Consider the following 21,396-nt stretch of genomic DNA (forward strand, 5'->3'; position numbering starts at 1 on the left):
AAGAATACCTGTCTGCTTCTTTCTTAAGATATCTATAAATTTTTTTCATATATATATATATATATATATATATATATATATATATAATCTATTTCTTTACAGCATGCTGGGAAATGTACAAGTTTTTCAAACATGGAAAAAAAAGTGTTCTATAGCCCATTCCACAATCAGTCCAGATCAATCTTTGTCTGAGAACCCTGATGGAAGTTTAAATTTAAAGCTCCCAAGCAAACGTTTCAGAAAAGAGCCTCTTTAATTTTTAAGGGCTGCAAATTCACAAAACAAAACAAGGCCCAAAATACAGGTACATGGAAAAGGTGAAGTCTGTGATTTTGAGCTTACCCTCCGTCCCCCTCAAAGTGTAGGAGGAGTTATATTTGAAAGGTTCATGCCCCTTTGGCTAGGCTAACATTCAAGAGTGAGCCTTTCCAGAAACATTAAAGCACTGTAAAAGACAAGTTATCCTGACATTTGTTAAAACTGTAAGGAATACAGCATTCAAGACTATTGAAGCAATAGAGCAGATTATACTCAACTCTGAATACAGCAGAGACAGCTGTGGATCTGTCGGCCAACAAGCCAACAAGCAGAATGAGGGGAGCAATGGATTACTTAGATATCAAGGGTGGGCTTGATCAGATTTTGGGACGGGGGGGGGGCCCGCAAATTGTCTTAGCAGAATTCTTTTTTAAAACTGCTGAGCAGGCAAAGTAGAGGCCTAGTGGAGAAGAGGACTCGGAGCAAGACTAAAGTTTGGTCAAAAAGTAAACCTTTGTCAACACATAAAGATAAAGTCGGTTTGTTGCTACCATGACTTTATGGATATTTGGGGTCCATAAAAGATAGACACATGACCTTGTGCAGGAGCTTTGGAGAAGTAAATTTCCTTCTCCTACAAGTATCTGCCAAAAGGACTCTACAGAATTAATGGGGATTGAACAATAATACAAAGATGGAGGGGAGAATGAGCGTAGCATATACAAAGGGTGCCAAAAAAAATGCATACACATTTTAAGAAAGGAAAAAACTGTATTAAAACTATGCTGATGGTAACCACTTTGAGCACCTCTTGTAATTGCTGAAGTCAAATGTGACTTGTATTCATCTTTTGTTATCGGTATATATTCAGTATTACGATTTTAATAGTTTTTTTTTCCTATCTTAAAATGTGTATACATTTTTTGGCACCCCCTGTGTATAGCAAAGCAAGGCTATACTACAATGAAAAGTGTGTGTTAGAGAGTAGTGGAAATGCAGCTGGATAAGTATGCAGAAATAGATTAGAGAAAGCTGAATAAATTAAAAATTTAGACCATGTTGAGTAACTTACGAGAATTGTAATTACAGCTTAGAAGATGTTATCATTGATTAACATGAAGTCGTAAAGGGGAAATGATTTTGGAGAAGAGATAACATTCAGTTTAAGACATTGAGTTTGAGGTGATGACACAATATATAAATAAAAGCCCTGATGTCATATCAGTCTAGGGAGAGAACGAGAATTCATGGCTAGTGATGAAAATTTACGGCTCATTAGCATGTACTAACCTCTAAATTCCTGACCTTACTATTATATATACCCGGTGTCATTCTACGCTTGTTCAATAGTAACGGTTATCCTTAATTGAGACCTCATCACATGCTAAATGCTTTCCTTTCTTTATGTTACTGACAATCCCCCTTTTATACATGAGGAAATTTACTCTTAGGGTTATTAAAAAGCCTGAGCCAAGGCCAAATGGATAGTAACTGTGGAATTAGATTTCAAAATAAGTCTGTTGGGATGATGTGAACCAGAACCCTCTCTCTTTACTACACCATTTTGCCTGCTCTTACGTGTCCTTGTCTTCCCCACCAACACTGCTTTATCTGATCACTCACTGTATGTCTGAATTCTACTTGTTATTTAAGATTCACATCTAATGAAACTTGTCCATGAAAACTGCTGTGGGAGTTTAAGTCCCACCCCTGAACTCTGCTAGTCATTCATCTACACATTCATGATAATTATCAGTCCTTACCCCGTAGTGTAGTTATGTATGTATTTTCCTTAATTCCCTTTAGTTCCTTGAGGCAACAACTGTCCACGCGTGATTTGTCTATTTGTCTTGCAAACATCGTAACACCCAGCCCAGTGCCATGGATGTTGTACGCATTCAATATTTTATCAATGCATAAATGAATAAATGACAACCGAATCGATGAGAATTAACAGCATAAGTTTAGAGAGAGATAAGCAATGACTAACAACCATTTTCAGCCAATGTCCAGCAACAAATTTTGGTTGACTTAGTGAAAGAACAAGAAAGAAAAAGAAAGAGGAGAGAAAAAGAATGGAATGAAAGGGGGAAAAAAAGGAAGGAGAAGGAAAGGGAACAGGAGTGAAGACATTTGCAGAGACACAACTACAGGAACAAGATGAATAAATTAAAAAAGACATAAAGTGGTAGGAGGAAAAAATGAAAGTGGAGTGCCTTCTCTTTTCTCCTTTCTCGTCCAACCTGCTCTAATGTGTATCAAGAATGAATAAAGAGATCAATGAGGCCACTTTACAGCACCCATCTCCCCCATTCTTCAGGATTGGGGAAAAGACTTTCTGATGAGAGGACTGAAGAAGCCATGGTAGGAGACACTCCTATAGAGCATGTAATTGGGATCCATCAGTATGAGTTCCAGAGGAAAAGAGGCACGTGGGACAACTTAGAGCTATGTTCTGGTACAAATCTTAAAACCGAAGTGGTGGATGAGTTTCTGTATTATGTGGCCCAACTCACGAGAGTAGGAAAACATCTAGAGAGACAGCAGTCCATTCCTCTCAGCCCAAATGTGTGTGAAAGCCACAGTTCATTTAATATTTAGATTTTTATGACAATTTATTTAAAATTTGATTTTAGGAGATAATTAAGAGAGCTCCTTGAAGAGCAGTGTACCAACTCCTACCGGAGGACACAGCTGGGGAAATGGAAAGGGCATATGATCTGGAATCCAAACAGATTCAAGTCCTGATCTGGGCGGGGCCTTTGTCAAGGCGCTTAATTCTTTTGAGCCTCTATTCCTCATTTGTCATATGGGAGGAAAAGGAAAACCTGTTGTTTATTTCTTTATTCACCCAAGACAGATTCACTGTCATACTGTATGACAGGCGCTGCATTTGTAGGGCCAGGATTACTGAAGACAGAGGGAAGATGTGCGTGAACACCTTTTGTAAAATGTAAAGCACTATGGAAGCACCAGTTAATAGTTATGACAAAGATGGTTATAGTACTTCTGTGCCTCAGTCTTAGAGATAAAGATAGTGAACATTAGTCCTAGCTTCTTCCTCGAGAAACTGCAATTGCTTGTGATGGTTTAGTTAATCCTTTGTAAATGATTCCTTCTTACATTCTCACCAATGCTACAGAAGATTATTTGACTTATAATTCAAATATGATTTGCCTGGGAAAAAAATATCCAGAAATTATTTTAATAATAAACAGTTTAAAAATCCCCACAGAAGTAGAAATACAAAATGTAGGCACCTTTAAAAGTGAGATAAGTACTATATATTCTTTTAACTTTAAAATGATGACGTCTGTGATGATTGCCTAAGTTGTAATGAGTTCAACAAGCTCACTCTTGAGTGATTTCTAAAGCCAAATTCATATTTGAATAGTTATAGGAATCCTGGGAAATTGAATTTGCTGGATGGACATGATGCAAATGATAACCTATCTTGACTTAAACAGCTTTTCAAGGTACGGAAAATGTGAACAATTGAAATTCCTGAGAAAAAGGCACAACACCTCCACAAAACATATTTATAAAGTGTTCATCATAATTTGGGGCAAGTGAAAATTTATGGGAAGCTCCTTATCGTCACAATATGTAATAGAGATAATTACGTGTTTTGGCCTTTAAAATGATACTTTGATAATCATAACTAGGTTAACAGTCAGAAAAATTTGAATGTGTTAAATTTAAAACTTTCTATTCATTAGATGTAGCAAAACTAAATATTTTAATTATATCTTAATGAAAACTTTTATCATCATCATCATCAGCATTTTGCTTCTTTGCTTGTCCTCTCTAACCTACTCATTGGGGCACAAATTTAAGCATTGTAGTTCCCAGAACTTGGTAGCCCATTCGATTTACTCAGAAAAATATTAAGTGGCAGAATGACATGATGGTAAATGTTATACTATTAAAATAATTATTTTTATAGAACTTGTAATAATAAAACTAGACAACAAAAACTAAAATGAAATATTAAACTTGTTTTTACACAAATGTAATTGTTCTCCCCTGTCACTAAATTACAAAATATCTTCATCTTCAGTGAAACCCAGGCTGTACTGAAAGGCAGTGTAACTAACTGATGGCACGTTCAGAGATATTCTTTAATTATTTTTATTAGTCTTATCATTCTTTTCTTTATTATTCTATTCTTTATTATCCTTTTATTATCTTTTATTATTATTTTATCTGTTTCCTAGTTTGCAAATATAAAAAATCCTTTTGTTGGAATTCAATCAGGTTGCTAGCCACTTTGGAGCTAGTACAATTCTATGTAGACCAATGTGACCTTTGTTGAATTCAGATTGTTTTTTGTGGTTTTAAGTACTTTGACCTCCCAGGTTATGCCCACAGGTTACAGGAAATCGGTGTTTCAAAAGAAACCTGATCACACTGTGAGATAATGCAGGTAGCCTAACCGAGAGTGTGAGCGCCTCGGGGCTTTAGGCTGCTGCCAGAAGTACATATTTTTTTGATTGGTAAGAACTGCCAGATGACGCTTCATGAAATATAAATGCAAGAAAGGCTCAGAGGGCTCCATAAAACCTTCCACCCGTCAGTCTAGGAGGATAAGAGCAAGATACTGTTAACAAGTGCAGGAGATGGCTTTTGGTGGCGTTTCAATATCAGTCTATATCTTATTCAATGGTAGGTAATTTCTTTTTGTTTTGTTAATTTTGTATCAGTGTAAAATGTGAATAGGATTTGTTCTCTCTGAATTAGTGAGAAGTTGGCTTTTAACAGTTGTTCTTCATGACAAAGATTAGAGCAAGGAATCTGAATTAATTTAGTTTCTGATGTAATGCATGTTCTTCTCCTAATATATTTTGACACCTCTTTTTTTGAGACCTTTAAATGTTTGCTTCATAAAAGCAAAGAGTGGTTAATTACATTTTAACTACTATTCAATAGCATCCTTGTGATTGAATCAGTATATTAGTGTATTCACTTTCTCTTAAATATTAATGTGTTTCTATTTTCTATAATTATAATATAGTCAGTGGACTTAGTATAGATGGGAAACTGTCAGGAAATTGCCCTGGTCAGATTATGGATCTCAAATGTAGATGAATTAAAACTAGAACATAAGTGGGAACAAATAGAATAACTTTCAATCTGTTGCTTGTACAAAGAAGGAGGCTCACCTGCTAAAGATGCTTTTTCCCCCCATTCATACAGCAATGGCAGTATTGACTGAAGAGGTGGCCATGAATGTAACACCCACAATAACTCAGCAAAGTAACTGGACAGATAACAAAATAGAAGGTATTTTCTTGGCACTTTTGTGTTTCAAGTGACTTCTTTTGAACTTTTGAGAGAAATTTGGATTGTGATAAAAATAACTGGAAAATTATAAATATGTATTTTATTATTAGATAACCAACTCTTAGCATGATGCTGTTAAATGGAAGTGACGGGTAGATGTGTCAGCAAATAATTGCCTTTTAAACAAGAGGAAGTGAAGCAAATGAGAGAAAGAAAAATTGTCTTCAGTTACTGTCCTGAATGTGAAACTTGACACAATTTCTCCTTGATTCCTGCGTGATTCCCAATAACCCATGTGTGTCCAGAGACAGTTTGTCACCATTTGGCATTATATTTTGATTTGTGACTATGAGCTTTGCAACCAAAGAAATTATGGCTACAAGATGAAACCGTAATTCACGTCCCCTCATCTTTGGGAACATCTTTTTTCTTGTTTCTTTTAGGGAGGCTTCCCTAAAACAGGCCATAATTCCTAAGCACTTCTACCTAATTTTTGTTGTTGATGATGATGATAGGTTTTCTTTCTTATTTTATTATTACTATTAGAATAGCGTCTGGCCGCGGTCGAGCATCAGCATTTTTTCAAACCTGTTTGAACTCTTAGAGGTGAACTTGGAAAGCTTGTTCCCTGCCAAGATCTGGGTGCTGGGTGGTTATGATTCTGACACAAATCACATACTGCCCCCTACTGTGGAGATCAGGGATGTGACATAGGACAGAGGAAACCATATGTTGCTCTCAGAGCCAGGCAAATAAAAGATCGAGTCAAATATTTTGCTTCTGAATATGAAAGATAGTAATATTTAAGTATTCTTCATTTTTACCAATAATTTTAAATTTAAAAAAATTACTTAAAATATTTTTGCCCATTTGAGTTTTTGAATATCTATCAATTTGCAAAACAAAAATCAGTGTGAGTTTTAGAATAATTTTTACAACTTTGTCTTCTGAGACTTTGAGCAAAGAGAAATACTTTCGTTAGAAGATCATACTGCAACTGGTGCAGCCGCTATGGAAGTCAATGTGGAGGTTCCTCAAGAAATTACGAATAGAATTACCATATGACCCAGCAATCGCTCTCCTGGGTATCTACCCAAAAAATTTGAAAGCATTTCTCCATAGAGACACGTGTACTCCAATGTTCATTGCAGCTTTGTTTACGGTGGCCAAGACATGGAAACAACCAAAATGTCCTTCGATAGACGAATGGATAAAGAAGTTGTGGTATATATACACAATGGAATACTATTCGGCGTTAAGGAAAGATGATATAGGAACATTTGTGACAACATGGATGGATCTTGAGAGTATAATGCTAAGCGAAATAAGTCAGACAGAAAAAGCAGAGAACCCTATGATTTCACTGATATGTGGTATATAAACCAAAAACAACAAAAGAACAAGACAAACAAATGAGAAACAAAAACTCATAGACACAGACAATAGTTTAGTGGTTACCAGAGGGTAAGGGGGGTGGGGGGAGGGAGATGAGGGTAAGGGGGATCAAATATATGGTGATGAAAGGAGAATTGACTCTGGGTGGTGAACACACAATGGAATTTATAGTTGATGTAATACAGAATTGTACACCTGAAATTATGTAATTTCATTAACAATTGTCACCCCAATAAATAAATTTAAATTAAAAAAAAAAGAAGATCATACTGCAGAAAATTAAACTACGGTTTCTCTCAGTGACTGAGTTCATAACACTATGCCCAGAACCACTTTTTTTCTTCCTTAATAGGAAACTGCAGGTAAAATTCTCCAAGTTACAGGTAACAATGATTTAAAAAAGCAATTGAATGTATGGTCTCTATAGTTTTCCTTTGCTTTCTTGATGAGGAACTTTAGTTTTTCCTTGCTTTTTATTTAACTTAAAAATCTGAATCCAGTATCTCAGGACATTCTTTTTATAAATGTCCTTCTTCTTAGAGGAAAGATGAATCTCGCTAGTATATGCTTCTTAGAGGAAGGAAGAATCTCTCTATTCTTCTTAGAGAAAAGATGACTCTCTAGTATACGCTTTCTTTGGAAATGCCTTCTTTTGGTTCTCACATTTTCTAGCAAATCTTGGTTCAGGCCTGATTAATTGAACTTTAGTTTTGAAGTAGGAAGAACCTACTTCAACAACCAAATTCTCACTGCTTTACAATTAATTATTAGAATGAGAAATTAGATTCACTGCTATACCCCATTCAACAAAATGAATGTGAATTTTAATGTAATATTGTGTATTCTCAACCAAAAGGAAGTTATATAACAGAGGATCTTGTTGGTGTCTTACCTAAAAAGTTAGTATTTCCAACATAAAAACACGTGCCTTTTTAGATGTGAACAAATAAGTAGGAGTCTCTTCATCTACTTAGTAGGGCAAATATGGTGTAACATGATAACTAAGGATGAGGAGATATTCATAACATGTTTATTCATAACAATGACAAAATAAAATCCCACTAATTCTGCTTGAGAAAAATTTAAGAATCAGCAATTAAAGTATACCAAAAAGGACTCAGTTACAGTTTTACCCGGGTCATTCCCACTACCGTGTTTCCCCCAAAATAAGACTTAGCTGGACCATCAGCTCAAATGTGTCTTTTGGAGCAAAAATTAATATAAGACCTGGTATTATATTATATTATATTATATTATATTATATTATATTATATTATATTATTATATAAGACCCAGTCTTATAAAATTAATATCAGACTGGGTCTTATATTAATTTTTGCTCCAAAAGATACATTAAAGCTGATGGTCTGGCTCAGTCTTATTTTTGGGGAAACACGGTATATAAACCCCAAGGATGATATACATATATGTCTTTCATACATTAGGGAATGAAAAGTAAGCATCCTGAAATATATACATTTTGAAATACATAAATTATACATAAAAATATATACATTATGAAATACATAAATTACTTATGTATTTTCCCAAAGGGAAGCTTCCCATAAAGAGGCTTCTGGACATTTGAACATTAAAATTCTGCCAAGTGTGGTCACTTACATAGTATCAGAACTAGATATCAAAACTCACGTTTTTAAATTCCAACTCCAAGACTTTTCCCATTATTTCATAAAGTCTCTTAACTGAGTAAAATTCCTAATTAATATTTGAAGGTATTGTCTTAGCTGTGTTAAGCCTGAGCCATATGTTGTTTCTGGCTTCTTGTGTAGGTCATGACAATACCTCTTCTGAAATGAGTTAGGGAAATGTTCCCTTTTTAATTAGCTACTCGTGGTGTCCATTTATAAAAAGAAGGAGGAATTCTCATCTCACTCTCCTCTGGGAGAAGAGAAGAAAAATCAAGTTCATTACCTAGCAATTGTAAGTCCCAAATTCCCTAAGCACTGACTTCGCATGTATAAAAGGGAGAATGAAAAAACCATGAGATCTTTTAACTTACCAGCATTGAAGCGTACATTTGGGAAGCCTTGCTCAAGATAACATGCTAAGACCACAATCAATGCTGCCACCTTTTGGCAAACTTATATCGATACCTTATTATGTAGCTTCCAAAGAATGGAACAATCAATTTACCTCCACCCCTTAATTAATTAATGAGCTGACTAGATATATTAACCCTTCTGAATAACCTGCCAAAGGAATCAATCAATAGTTCAATGCACACAGCACCCAAAGAACATTCTTAAATTAAAGGTCTCTTTACACGTGTTACAAACCTACTATAAAAATGTGACCCACTTCATCTGTTTATATTGTTTCTCCTTTTTCTAGCTGACTACACAGAAGGACCAATAGCCTTGAAGTTCTCACATCCTTGCGTGGAAGACCACAACAGTTACTGCATCAATGGTGTTTGTGCCTTCCACCATGAGTTGAAGAAAGCCATCTGCAGGTAATGGAAAAGAACTCTCAAAGTCCTAGAGACGGGAGAAGGTGAATTTATGCCTGTGGTGTTTCACAGTATATTTCCATACAACTCTGTTTTATGGAGCAAAAAGGGTACATGACCTGAACATGACTCACGAATCCTCTTTGCATTTGAATATCTGTGGAGTCTTTTTCTAAGCTGCCTAATCCTCATTACTCAAAAATATGGTTCTCAGGTTAGCGGCATCTGTGTATCCTGGGAACTTGATAGAAAGGCAGAAGCGTATGTTCCACCTCAAAACTACTGAATTCCTATCAGCATTTTAACAACATGCAGAGATGATTCCAAGTTTTCATGGGGTTGATTATAGGATGAACTGAGACAAACAGGAACATAAAGTTCTAGAGCAACTAAAGTACTATTTTTATGATCATTGATTTGCTTGGTATCCTCCTATGAAAGACTGAGTTAATAATTTTCTGGATCAACACATGGTACGTACTACTTTTCTCTTCTGCCAATGAGGAAATTTGCACTGATATGGGGACTTCATGAAATTATTATTGTAAAATACATAGCTTCTTCAATACCTGTAACAGATTGGCTTTCATTTGGTATTTGCCTCTTTAATTCAAATGACATATTTTCCATTGAAATTTTTTCATTATTTAAAATTGGTCATTTCTTTGTATTTCTATCATAATGACTTTTAAAATTATGCATTCTTTTCTTTTTGTGAAGGTGTTTTACTGGTTATACTGGAGAAAGGTGTGAGCATTTGACCTTAACTTCATATGCTGTGGATTCTCATGAAAAATACATTGCAATTGGGATTGGTGTTGGATTATTATTAAGTGGTTTTCTTTCTATTTTTTACTGCTACATAAGAAAGAGGTATGAAATAAAACAAAATATGAAGTCACTGGGCACTCATTCATGTGACAAATATTTATTGAGCTCTTACAATGTACCAGGCATTGACATGTATAACTTTTTGGGGAAAATATGGCTGTAAATCTGGCAATTTCCTATATATTTGTTTTGATGCTTTTTCTCAGACAAGTGGTAAAAATTTACCTGCAGTTGTAATAGGATAGTTCCAATTTACAAGTTCCCTCCATCCACATCCGCATCAAAGTTATAAATGAGGGAGAGAGTAGACCCCACAAGGGTAGAGATTAAGTGTGTCTTATTGACAGTTATATGTTCAGTGCCAGATATCAAAGTTCAGTGCCTGGCACATAATAGACACTCAGTAAATATTTGTTGAATGAAGAAATCAGGAAATTAGTATTAAATGAATGAAAGTGTATTACAAACAAAGACCATTTACTTCCCAGACATCAATTGAGGGTATATCCAGGAGATATTCAGGAGATACTATCCGCTACTAACAGCCTAAGAAGATAAGCTTGATCCACTAAGTATAAATTACTTATGTATTAATTCTTATTTCTGGCATATCCACACTGGTAATTTTTTTTCCCCTTAAGTCCACGTAATTAGGGAAAATAAAGATAATAATGTGAGATAAAAAGAAAAAAAGTATAAATACATTCCCCTTGATGTACTCTATTAACCAAGTTGTCATCTTAAAAATGACTGAGACTGTACAAAATACGACAAATTTTCATGCGCTTACTACCAGTATCTTGGACCACTGCTGCATGGATCGAACCTCAAACGTGCTGCTTTCGTAGTGTCTATAAGAATGTGATGTCAACTATTAGGATGAGATCAGTGTTACGGCACCTTAATAATCACATCTTAGAATAAAATCTGTTATATCAATTGTAAATCACTTAATATAAACGCTGTTGTATCAATTGATATTATCATATCAATTGCCTAAGAGACCAGAAACAAATAAACAAAAAAGATGTAGACCTTTTAATGTTAACAAGACAGCAGCTGCCTGAGGTCAGTTTCCTGAGAAGCAGAACCTAAAATGGAGATTCTTATGCAAGTGGTTGGTCAAGGGATGCCCTAAGGTGAAACCTATAATGAAGTAAGGAAAGCTAGAGCAGAGGAAGAAAAGCAAAGATGTGGCATTAGCTGAAGTCTAGCCTGAGCCTGGTTCTACAGGGAGACCTCAAACTTGGATGGCATTACAGACCTATCCCAAGATGGTGAGGGATCTTGGCTTTAATATCCTGTGTCATCATGCATGGGTGATGCTCCTGGCGGGGTAGGAGGCAGGGGCCAAGAATCTCCCTGGAATCTTCAGGCAAAATGAGCTGTTGGCCAGGGGCAATATTTTGGAGAAGGATGCTGGGGATGAATCTACCAGTGGGTAAAGGGGATCTGGGTGGGCACCAACGGCAACTGCTATAGCATAGCGTTTATGTAATCTTCAACAAGCTATACATACAGCAAATTCATATGGAAATCAATGCTCTGTTTTAGGTGTCTAAAATTGAAATCACCTTACAACATCTGTTCCGGTGGAAGTCCACTGTGAGGCCTTTGAACGAAATTTTCATGAGGTTTTGTAAAAATCAGTGGGCCCACAATTGAAACTTTCAAACGAAACAACAAAACTACCCAAGCTGACTAGACTTGTTAAATAATGGAAGCTGGGATCATGATGAAATGAGAGAACACATTTCAACATTGGTCTTTAAACTTTGCCTTCACTGGGGTGCCATAGGAGCCAATGGAACAATCTTACAGTGACAGAAGTTCATAATACTACTCTGGATCTGTTGCTCTTGTTGTGTGATTATTGTTCTCACCACAGAGAGACTGCATTTTGTACTTCTGACCACGTCAGATGTGAGTTTTCATGGGAATCATTATCAACCTTGCAGCAAGCCAAAGCAATGCTATGCTTGGGTTCTTCGTGTGCTTACTACCAGTATGTTGGACCACTGCTCTACGGATCTAACCTCAAACAGGCTGCTTTCATGGTGTCTATAAGAATGTGATGTCAATGATTAGGATGATATCAGAGTTATGGCACCTTCAGTGAACCAAACATGTGTCTGGAGTCTAAGCCAGGGACAAGGAAATGGGATGTCCAAAGCAGACATACATCATACTCAGCTTGTGACAACACTGTGGAGCTGTTACCTGTGAAATATGGAATAAGCTAAAGTGTTTCTGATGACTGAAAGCTATCTGGATATGGAGCCCTGAGTTGGCAAAACATTTCTCTTTCTGAATGGATTATAAAATGTTGTGTTGGAGCCACTGGTCTTCTAATGCTCATATGTGCATGACTTCCTTCTATTGTTAGTGGAATTACCTGGGGACTATCCATTTGGACTGAAATTCTACTATAAAATTCTACAATTGGCCCTGAAAGAGAAACTGAAGAATGAGACACAGGAATTTTTTCAGCATGTGGAAACTTTTCAGCATGTGGAAACTTTCTTTACCATTTCTGTATACTTGATTGCAGATTTGCACATAGAGAGAGAAAATGGAACAATCATATAAATAACTATTTGGGAATTAGGTTCCTTCCTCTTTAACCATATTTCTTCTATGTAATTAGAATAATCTTGGGCAGGATCCTTAATTTCTTTGGGCTTTGGCTTCTATTTCTCCAAGGCCCTTCCTTCTAGCTCTAAAATTTGATGTTGGGAAAAGAAAGAAATTTTTTCATATCTGTGCTACAAGTGGGATTATTCTCAACCTCACCTCTAAACCCATAACACACCACCGGCTATCATCTTAGGTGTATATTTTAGTGTTTGTTTTGTGAAATCATAATTTAAGAATTTGTTTTTAAAGCAAGTAAAACAAGATTGAAAAATAATATCAATGATTTTTCTTTTAGATTCCATCTAAAACTCTGGACATTTTTTTCCATTGTGATGTAGATAAGCAAAATAATTTTGACCATGAGATGTATTAAAAGAGAATCAAATGTGAATATTCTTACAATGGTAGCTTAGTAACAAGCCTTTCGCTTATATTAAGTTATAGCTTTTTATTCACTCTGAAACAAAACTATGTTCTGCTTTCCTTTGAGTAGAAGATATTTCGCTTGCCTTGTTTTGCCTACAGAAGGAATTTAAGGCAGATGAATTGCACATCAGCACTTTCTGCATGTCCTCACAAAGTATGTAAAGGTTACCTCATATCTAGGAGTGGGGAGGTGGAGGTCCCTCCCAGTGACTCCAGCAACCACACCCAGAAAGGTGTTAAAAAGCTAGGGAGAGTCCAGGAAGAAAGAAGACTTAATTAAGGACTGCCTCCTGATGAAAGGAAAGAGGAATTAATGCTGGAGTCTGGAGCGGCAATAACCTAAAAAGTTATAAATGTATGCAGTTTATAAATATTTCTAAATTATAAACACACTATCATTGAAACTAAGATAGAGAATTAAACATTCCCAGATAGCCAAAGAAAAAGCACACCAAAACAAAAACAAAAAAAATTGAGATTCAAATTTTTTCACCTGTGGAACTATGTGCATTCACAGTATAAAGCCCACCCAGTTAAGACGGTACAGAAATTGAGAGTATGGCTCATGAGAAGCCATCTGTGTATGATCGGCCATACACAATGATCACGTGATCCCATAAGTCCTAGAGTTAAATTTTCAGGGAGGAATCTCTGGCATTCCTTTGGAGCTAGAGCCACACCTGGCAGTATTTATGTACGTAAGCAGGACGTAAGTGGAAAAATGCATAAATACAATATGTTCTGCAAAAATTTTCACCTTCTACTTTTTCGTTATGTGCACTCAGGCCCTGAAAAATATGCCTATCAGTGAAGCCTTTGCATCAGAACTACATTTTCAGATATCACCCTATGGGTCATTAGGTGGGGTGGGTCATTTAGGAAAGAAATGAAACATGTTTCTGGCATTTTTTACTAACTCAAATTGGCCAAGGGGTTCATCAATGTCTTTCATCTTCCATTTTGTCTCCTTCCTGTGTCAATATCCTTCAATTCTTCGAGAACACATTCTAGGATATCAATATTCATGAATCTTCATTAGTTAGTATTTTGGAGCATGATGGGGTTGGGAGCAAACACTAATTTCAGTCACACTTGAGCCAGTAAACTGATGAAAAGGCAGTTATGGTTGCTTGTTATTGTATCCTCTTTCTCTAAATTAGACTTTTGTGTAATTATGTTTTTTATAACATTTGAAGTGAATGAAATTATAGTTCATCTTTTGGGACATAATACAAATCTAATCCTTTAATTTGGAAATTTAGGACTTTTTAGTTAGGAAATTTAGGATGTCATTCTGATGACATCAAGAAGATTTTTATTTATTATATGTAACTGGAAAAAAAAGTCTTATCTTAAGAAAATCACAAGACGGACACCAGCAATTTAGGCTTTTGATGTTGAACATAAGGACAATTCCTCTCTGCAGGAGACAATGAGTAAGCCATCTGACTTCTCTGAATTACAAAATGTAACACACTCTTTGTGGTGTGCCGTAAATATTGATAGCCTGCAACTCACACTCATGGGAAGGGTTACCAAAATCTCTTGCAAAACACCACTCTTTCTGGCTTACATCATGGCTGCATGACATACGGATACTAGCATCTGCCAAAATGAACTAGAAGTGTTGAAATTTAATTTGTCAAAGTCTGGCACTGCTAATCTGAGTGAGTTCACATTTCTGTCCAAATCTTTGGCACAGCCCAATGCAGTAGCACATTCAGAAGCATATCTTCCAAATTAAGCTCCGAATTTCTGCTAATTATTCAATCAATGAATGGACAGTTCAGAGTATAAGAACCTCAGTAGTTAATTTCCCAAGAATACAAAGGCTAAGTCCCTTGAGAATACCCATGTGAATAAATATGTCCTTTCTTATATTTCACTCTTCTGCCAAAGCTGAACATGATAGTTTCCAGGTTGTGAGAGACACCCACAGCTTGCAAAGAGACATCCCATAAAGATTAGGAATGTGATTATATAGTAACAAGGATAATTTAATTGTTTAGTCAGGGCTTATCTACATACCTTATGTCCTTTCTTTGTGATTTTTATGTCTTGGATATTACTAGAGCATAAAACATTTTGACTGCAGTTAGGTGAAGACAACAGTCAAGCAAATATCAAACTCGCAGTGCTTTCTGATTTTTAAGAGGGTGTTAATTAGGCCTCATACCTTTCTGGAAAGAATGGTATCTCTAGATCTTTAAAATCACACAAAAATATTGAGACAATATTAAGTCCCTTCACAAATCAAGATGAAGTAATTGTGTAATATAGCTACCATTTATGAGCACTTACAATGTTTGAAAAGCATTATTAGCATTATTTTAATTAATCCACGCCTGTGTGTAATTGAGGCTTAGAGAAAGCAATTCACTTTTTCAAGGTGACATAGCCTTTAAGTGCAGAGCCTAGACCTGCACCGGGTAGATCGGAGCCAAAGTCTCTCATCTAAACTCTGTGAACTCTATATTTTATGGAAAACATTAGTGTTTGGGGGTTAATTTCTTGATGATCTAGAGATATATCTAAGTGATTCGTAAGCAAATGGAAAAAGTTCCTTTCTTTAAAATATATAAAATAATCACTTTTGTCATGGATCAACCACAAAAACTCCCTGCTGTCATCTGCTGATTATTAAGACATGCATACCACACGTAGGGTGGGGCCAGAACAGACCTCAAGTGCCTGCTGACTGTTGAATGTAGTCTGGGAAGCAAATGTAGACTGCAAATGAACCTGGTTTACCCTCAGAACTCGAGGGATGAGATGGTTACTTGGGAATACTTGACCCCAGCGTGTGGACAAGGTCCGTGGCACTGATGGTCCACTAACTGTGACACACCTGGCTCAGCTGGGTGATGGGATGAGGAATGAGTGGTTTTCGCATCTACAGGAAAATCTCATCAACTGCCTTTTCACTATACCACCCTCAATCTCATCCCCAGCCCCACATCCACCTTAAAGAAAAAGTCAATGGTGTGGTGCAGCTTGGGGCCAAAATTGCAAGCAGCATTAATCAGTGCAGTGGATAGATACCTCAGTGACCGTGATCTTGTGAGCTGTGTGGTTATTTAATTTTGCTGGGGCTCTTTGGACATGATATTCTTGCCCGTGAAGAGGAGAAGTTAGACTCTAAAGGTGATCTCCACATTCCCTTCCTGGTTGGAAATTGTATGTTGAAAATGTGCAGCCTCTAAGGCAGATCCAGTCCACAGACATGTGTACTTTGGCTTTCCAGGTGTTTCTTTTAAATCAAACCCACATCTAGAAATCAAGATGTTTTACTCTAAAAATCTAGCTAGTCTAGCTTCTTTTGAAAACTAGAAGATATAGAGCACTGGCCCTATCTTCTTACAGAGCTTTGGTGAGAAGTCATGTGCCTTGGACACCCAGCCTGCTTCTGTCACGATGTTCAGGGTTCCTATGGGCCTTTAAGTCTGCATGCAACCTTGGTTCTTTGACTGGATTAATTTTAAGATCCTGCCTCATCTAAATTCTTCTGAGTCTAGTCATCAAGATGCCTGTAGAGGGCCCTGTTGCACTACAAACTGCACGAGCCAAGAAAGGATGGATTGCACTGGACTGTGCTCTTCAGGAGAACCCACATTCACCTGGAAGCTGGCGGGGATGGCATTGGATGACTCAACACTGCCCAGCCCACGCCCTCTGTCACTCTCTGCTACAATCTTCACTAGATTGGTTTTCTCAGTGTTCAGCCCTGCTTATAGTGCCTCCCTGCCCCAAAGCCAATGCTGACTGCCCATTGTAAGCCATGTTTAGAAAAGCTTCCTCTCCTGGCAGTCTCCCCAGGAGGCTCAGGGAGTCTCCCTTTCTCATCTGCCCTCCCAGTGCTCCCTACGCAGATCCTACAATTTCTATCTGTGTGTTAGGGTCTCTGCTGTTTCTTCCACATGTATTACCCTCCTCCGTCTGCCAAGATCCTACGCAATTTTTCTCTAATTTTGCCTTTCCCTTGAAGAATTATGTTATTTACAAATGCCATTTCCCTCTTCTTTGAACTCCCTGAACATCCTTTTAAAAAAACAAAACCCAATGGTGCTACCTTCTGCCTTGTATTTAATGATTTATGTTTAAGATCCAGTGGTAATCATATGAATAATGGACTTCATTCATTAGGTTCATACCACAGACTGGGCACAATGCTAAATAATTTATATACAGCATCTCCCGCAACCCTCTGAGACAGCCAGAGGAAGTTTTACTGGGGGCTGTGGTGAACAGTATTTAAGGAGATGAGTCTATGGAATTTAATGGAAAGAGGCTTAAATCCCAGCTCCACCCTTATTAGCCCTGCTAACTTGATGAAGTTTCTTAACTTTTCCAAACCTGTTTATGTCACTTGTAGAAAGGGGCATAATATGTGTCTCCTAAAGTATTTTGAGGGTAATAGTCGGTGATCAATGAATATTAACTATTTTATTAGATTGCCTTCTATTTTTCAGATTAAGAAACTGAAATTACATAGTTTAAGTAACTTGTTCAATGATATGCAACATGTAAGTGGTGAAACCTAAATTTGACCCCAAGGCTCTTCAGTTCTAAGGCCTGCTTCACTCAGAAAGTACTTTGACTATGGCCACTGCATTGAATAGCCCAGTGTGTTTGGAGGAAGATCTGCAATCTCAGAGAGCTAGGTTTTTGAATCCCAACTGTTCATTAATTTTGGGATGGAGAATAAATTATTTAAACCCTCTAAATCTCAGAAGCCTCCATTATAAAATGGAGATAATAATTCTATCTAATCTATAGGGTCATTTTAGGATTATGTTAAATTAGATAGCTAATGTATATAAAATATCTAGAACACAGTACTCATTCAGTAAATATTACTTATAATTATTAAATATTTGAAACTGCTGTTAAAGCTCTTATGGGCACTGAATAGTCAGTTTTATTATAACATGACTACGCATTCCTAAAAATCATCACACTGTAAAACTGAGCAATAAAAATCACAGGATTTATGGGAAAACTGGGGTTGAGGGGTATAATGCTCAAAAACTTTGTGACACATGAAAAAAAAATAAACCTAATAAAAAGTAGCATAGTTTTATACATTTTAAATGGTAGATAATTAAATAAATATTTATAGGTATGCATGGCATTTTATCTTGAAAAACACCTGGAGTTTGCTTGTGAAAGTGGGTGTCAGGAGGGTTGTAGTTTGCGAGTTACTGTCAAGTGATAGAGGAAGGGTTGTAGAAATTGAATGAAAAGTTATAGCAGCAGATGTGGATGAGTGTAGCTCATAACACAAATGTGAACCAAGGTATCTGATATATGTTTGAGATTTGTGCGTGCGTGTGTGTGTGTGTGTGTGTGTGTGTTTTGTGCAGTTTATGCTACTTAGCTCATTAGCTTCGTGCATTCATTTAGTGGTTCTATCAGATGAAATCATGAATGAGCAAACACAAAACTCTGTTATGCCCAAACTGTTCCTTTATCTTGGAATAAATTCATGCTTTCAAAACAGGCATTAAAACAGAATTGACTGTGCCTTGAAATCACCACAGTTCTTGTCTCTCAACCTAAATCTCAATTATAATTATTAAGCACTTCAAATATTCTGATTTTATTAGGTACTCCAGACCTCCAGACTAGGGGTTATGATTACTTTCGTTTCTCCACCTAAGTTTTAACAGAATGTCAAGGATATAACTCTAAGCCCCATGTTACTGTGGACTCCAATTCTCTGGAACAAACTTGTTATCATAGTGTTTGGTCTTTTCCTTTGTCATGCTATAAATACAAAACCTCATGACTGTATTTTCCTTCCTAAATTATCACTATGAAGAGTTCCAATTCTTCCTTCTTTCATCATGAATTATTTCTTTCCACTTTTTGCAGAAGTAAAAAAAAGTTTGGCTTCCTTTAGAATCTGTATTAGGCAGTAAGTCATGCCAGACGGCAGACCTCCAACGGCAACAACTTGCTTAAGAATTAACAAAACATTTAATACAAAGAAGGGGTCATTAAGTAAAAGGAAGTCTGTAAGTAAGAGTAGAGTCAAACTTGGTATCTGTTAGGGTCCCTGCTTGAGCCTAACACACCTTACTGTCTGGGTTCAGGCCTATCTAGGTGGGCTGGGCAAACAGGTGTGTGTAAACTGGGGCTCTGGTGCACTCCATTTACTGAAACAGTAGGGAGCCTCCTGTGAGTGTGAATACCTTCCATGCTTCTCAAACCTGATCCAAATTGATTTATCCTTTGGTGGCTTGTGGTTGCATGGCTAGGGAAATATACGGTGTGTAGTAAAATGTAGTAAAGATTTGTCTATGTGTTTGCCTTTCCAGCATGAACACCTTTTCTGAAAACAGCACCCCAGTTTTGCTTTGGAGAACCATCCTCCTTCACCTTCATTGAACCTTGTCTAGGTGTGCTTTCCTCATCTGCAATCCGAGGTACAACCAGAACATTCCATCATGCCCGATACTAGGATTGACCAAGAGGCAGGGATGCGACCTAATCCGGATCAATGAAAATGAGTCCTGGGATTTTTATTGGAACCCTTTGGGGAAAATGTTCTCTATTTCAGATTGCATTGCCGACATAGTAGAATGAAATCATAGATTTATCCAAAGGCCATCAATGCTACCACAGGACAATAACCTGCCAAAGAAGGAAACTACAATAGAGAGAAGCAGTGAGAAGTATGAAAGTAATCCCGACCCCTGATGACAGTTTTTGAAGCCCTGATTCAAGCCCTGTTTGAAGTTCCAATCCTGTCCCTGGACTTTTTAAGATGAATTAATCAATACATTTCACTGTTAGCTTAAACATTGACCATCTTCTTAAACCATCAAATTTATTCAAAGATTAGAGTAGAAAATCCTGAGCATTTTGCTCCTTAGAGGTTTTGTAAGACATGTACAGTCTCACTTTTCCCTTTCCCTAGAGAGGCAACTCACTCTTTTTAAAATTAAAGCTCAAAGACTAAAATACAATAAGTAATATACAAAGAGTGACAGAAAGATATGTCTGTTGTTGTTTTTTTAACCTTTGGAGGATCTGGATATTAGCATTGCAGTTAGTATCCCACATGACTATGCTGGAAAATACACTTTCTAAATGTATCTATCCAGAAGTACTGCACAGATAGATTTTTCTGAAAAATTAGTGTATAACCTCGTAAATTAGTGGCATTTTTAAACCTTTAATTACATAAACACCTGGCTCCTATAATTCAGTTTCACTATCTGCCAGACTTATGCTATACCAAATGTTTTTTCTTATTAAATGTATAGAGTTTCACTGTTCTGCAAGAAGTTCTCAGATAACACAAATAAACAGAAAATTATGTTTTTTAAACACTGTTCTTCATATACTTAAAACGGGACATTCAACTAATATGCTTATAGAGAAAAATATTCATGATGAGAAAAATTCAGAACAACCTGAAATCATGAGCCATGTTGAAAAGAGTAATTTGGCTTCCTGCCTTGAACTTGAAAGTGAAGCAGTTGAGAACAGGCTTTTGACCACAAATAGTGAATCGGTAGTGGCCAGCAGCAGCAGGTCTAACAAATTCTAAGAGGTACTCAAAGATCAGTTTTATTGCTATGAAGATATGCATGATACCTAATTTTGGTGCTTCTTTGGTGAGAAAAACCCCAAGATAAAAATGCATGAAATTATCAATCTTACTCCATGCACATCTGAAAGAAAATCATCAGTCTGTTTTGCAACTTCAAAGAGAAAATTCTTAGAGAACCCAGAGGGTCAAATTAAATTTGTTTAAAACATCTTTTGAAGTCAATCTGAGAATCACCTTGCATGGTAAATTGACTATAACTGGTAAATACTTTATGAGCTCCACATTGCTCATCAAACGACAAGTTGAAGCCAAGATGAAGACAGTGCCTGCATAAAACAACTCACGTTTTAATATTAAACAAGTGACTGAAAGGCTGAGCTCAATTCAATTTTGTTTAACCTAGGAATGGGATGGAAGCAGAGAATTTAATTGCTGCATATTATGTTATTATTACATTTGTGGATGATGTTTGTGATGACATAACTTGGTGAACTGCTTTATGGTAAAACAACTAAAGACATTTTCAAGACTATTT

General features: G+C 36.5%; 1 protein-coding gene across 1 annotated transcript; it reads left to right on the forward strand.

The window, feature by feature from the left end:
• Positions 1-4,877: 4,877 nt before the first annotated feature.
• Positions 4,878-11,846, forward strand: EPGN (epithelial mitogen; the record flags this gene model as incomplete). Its single annotated transcript, XM_081051380.1, has 5 exons — positions 4,878-4,923; positions 5,455-5,541; positions 9,289-9,409; positions 10,127-10,279; positions 11,792-11,846. The coding sequence occupies 5 exons, from the start codon at positions 4,878-4,880 to the stop codon at positions 11,844-11,846; spliced, it is 462 nt and encodes a 153-aa protein (XP_080907506.1).
• Between the last annotated feature and the right edge of the window lie 9,550 nt (positions 11,847-21,396).

The sequence above is a fragment of the Rhinolophus hipposideros genome (genome assembly GCF_964194185.1).
Source record: "Rhinolophus hipposideros genome assembly, chromosome: 1".
Classification (NCBI taxonomy): Eukaryota; Metazoa; Chordata; class Mammalia; order Chiroptera; family Rhinolophidae; genus Rhinolophus; species Rhinolophus hipposideros.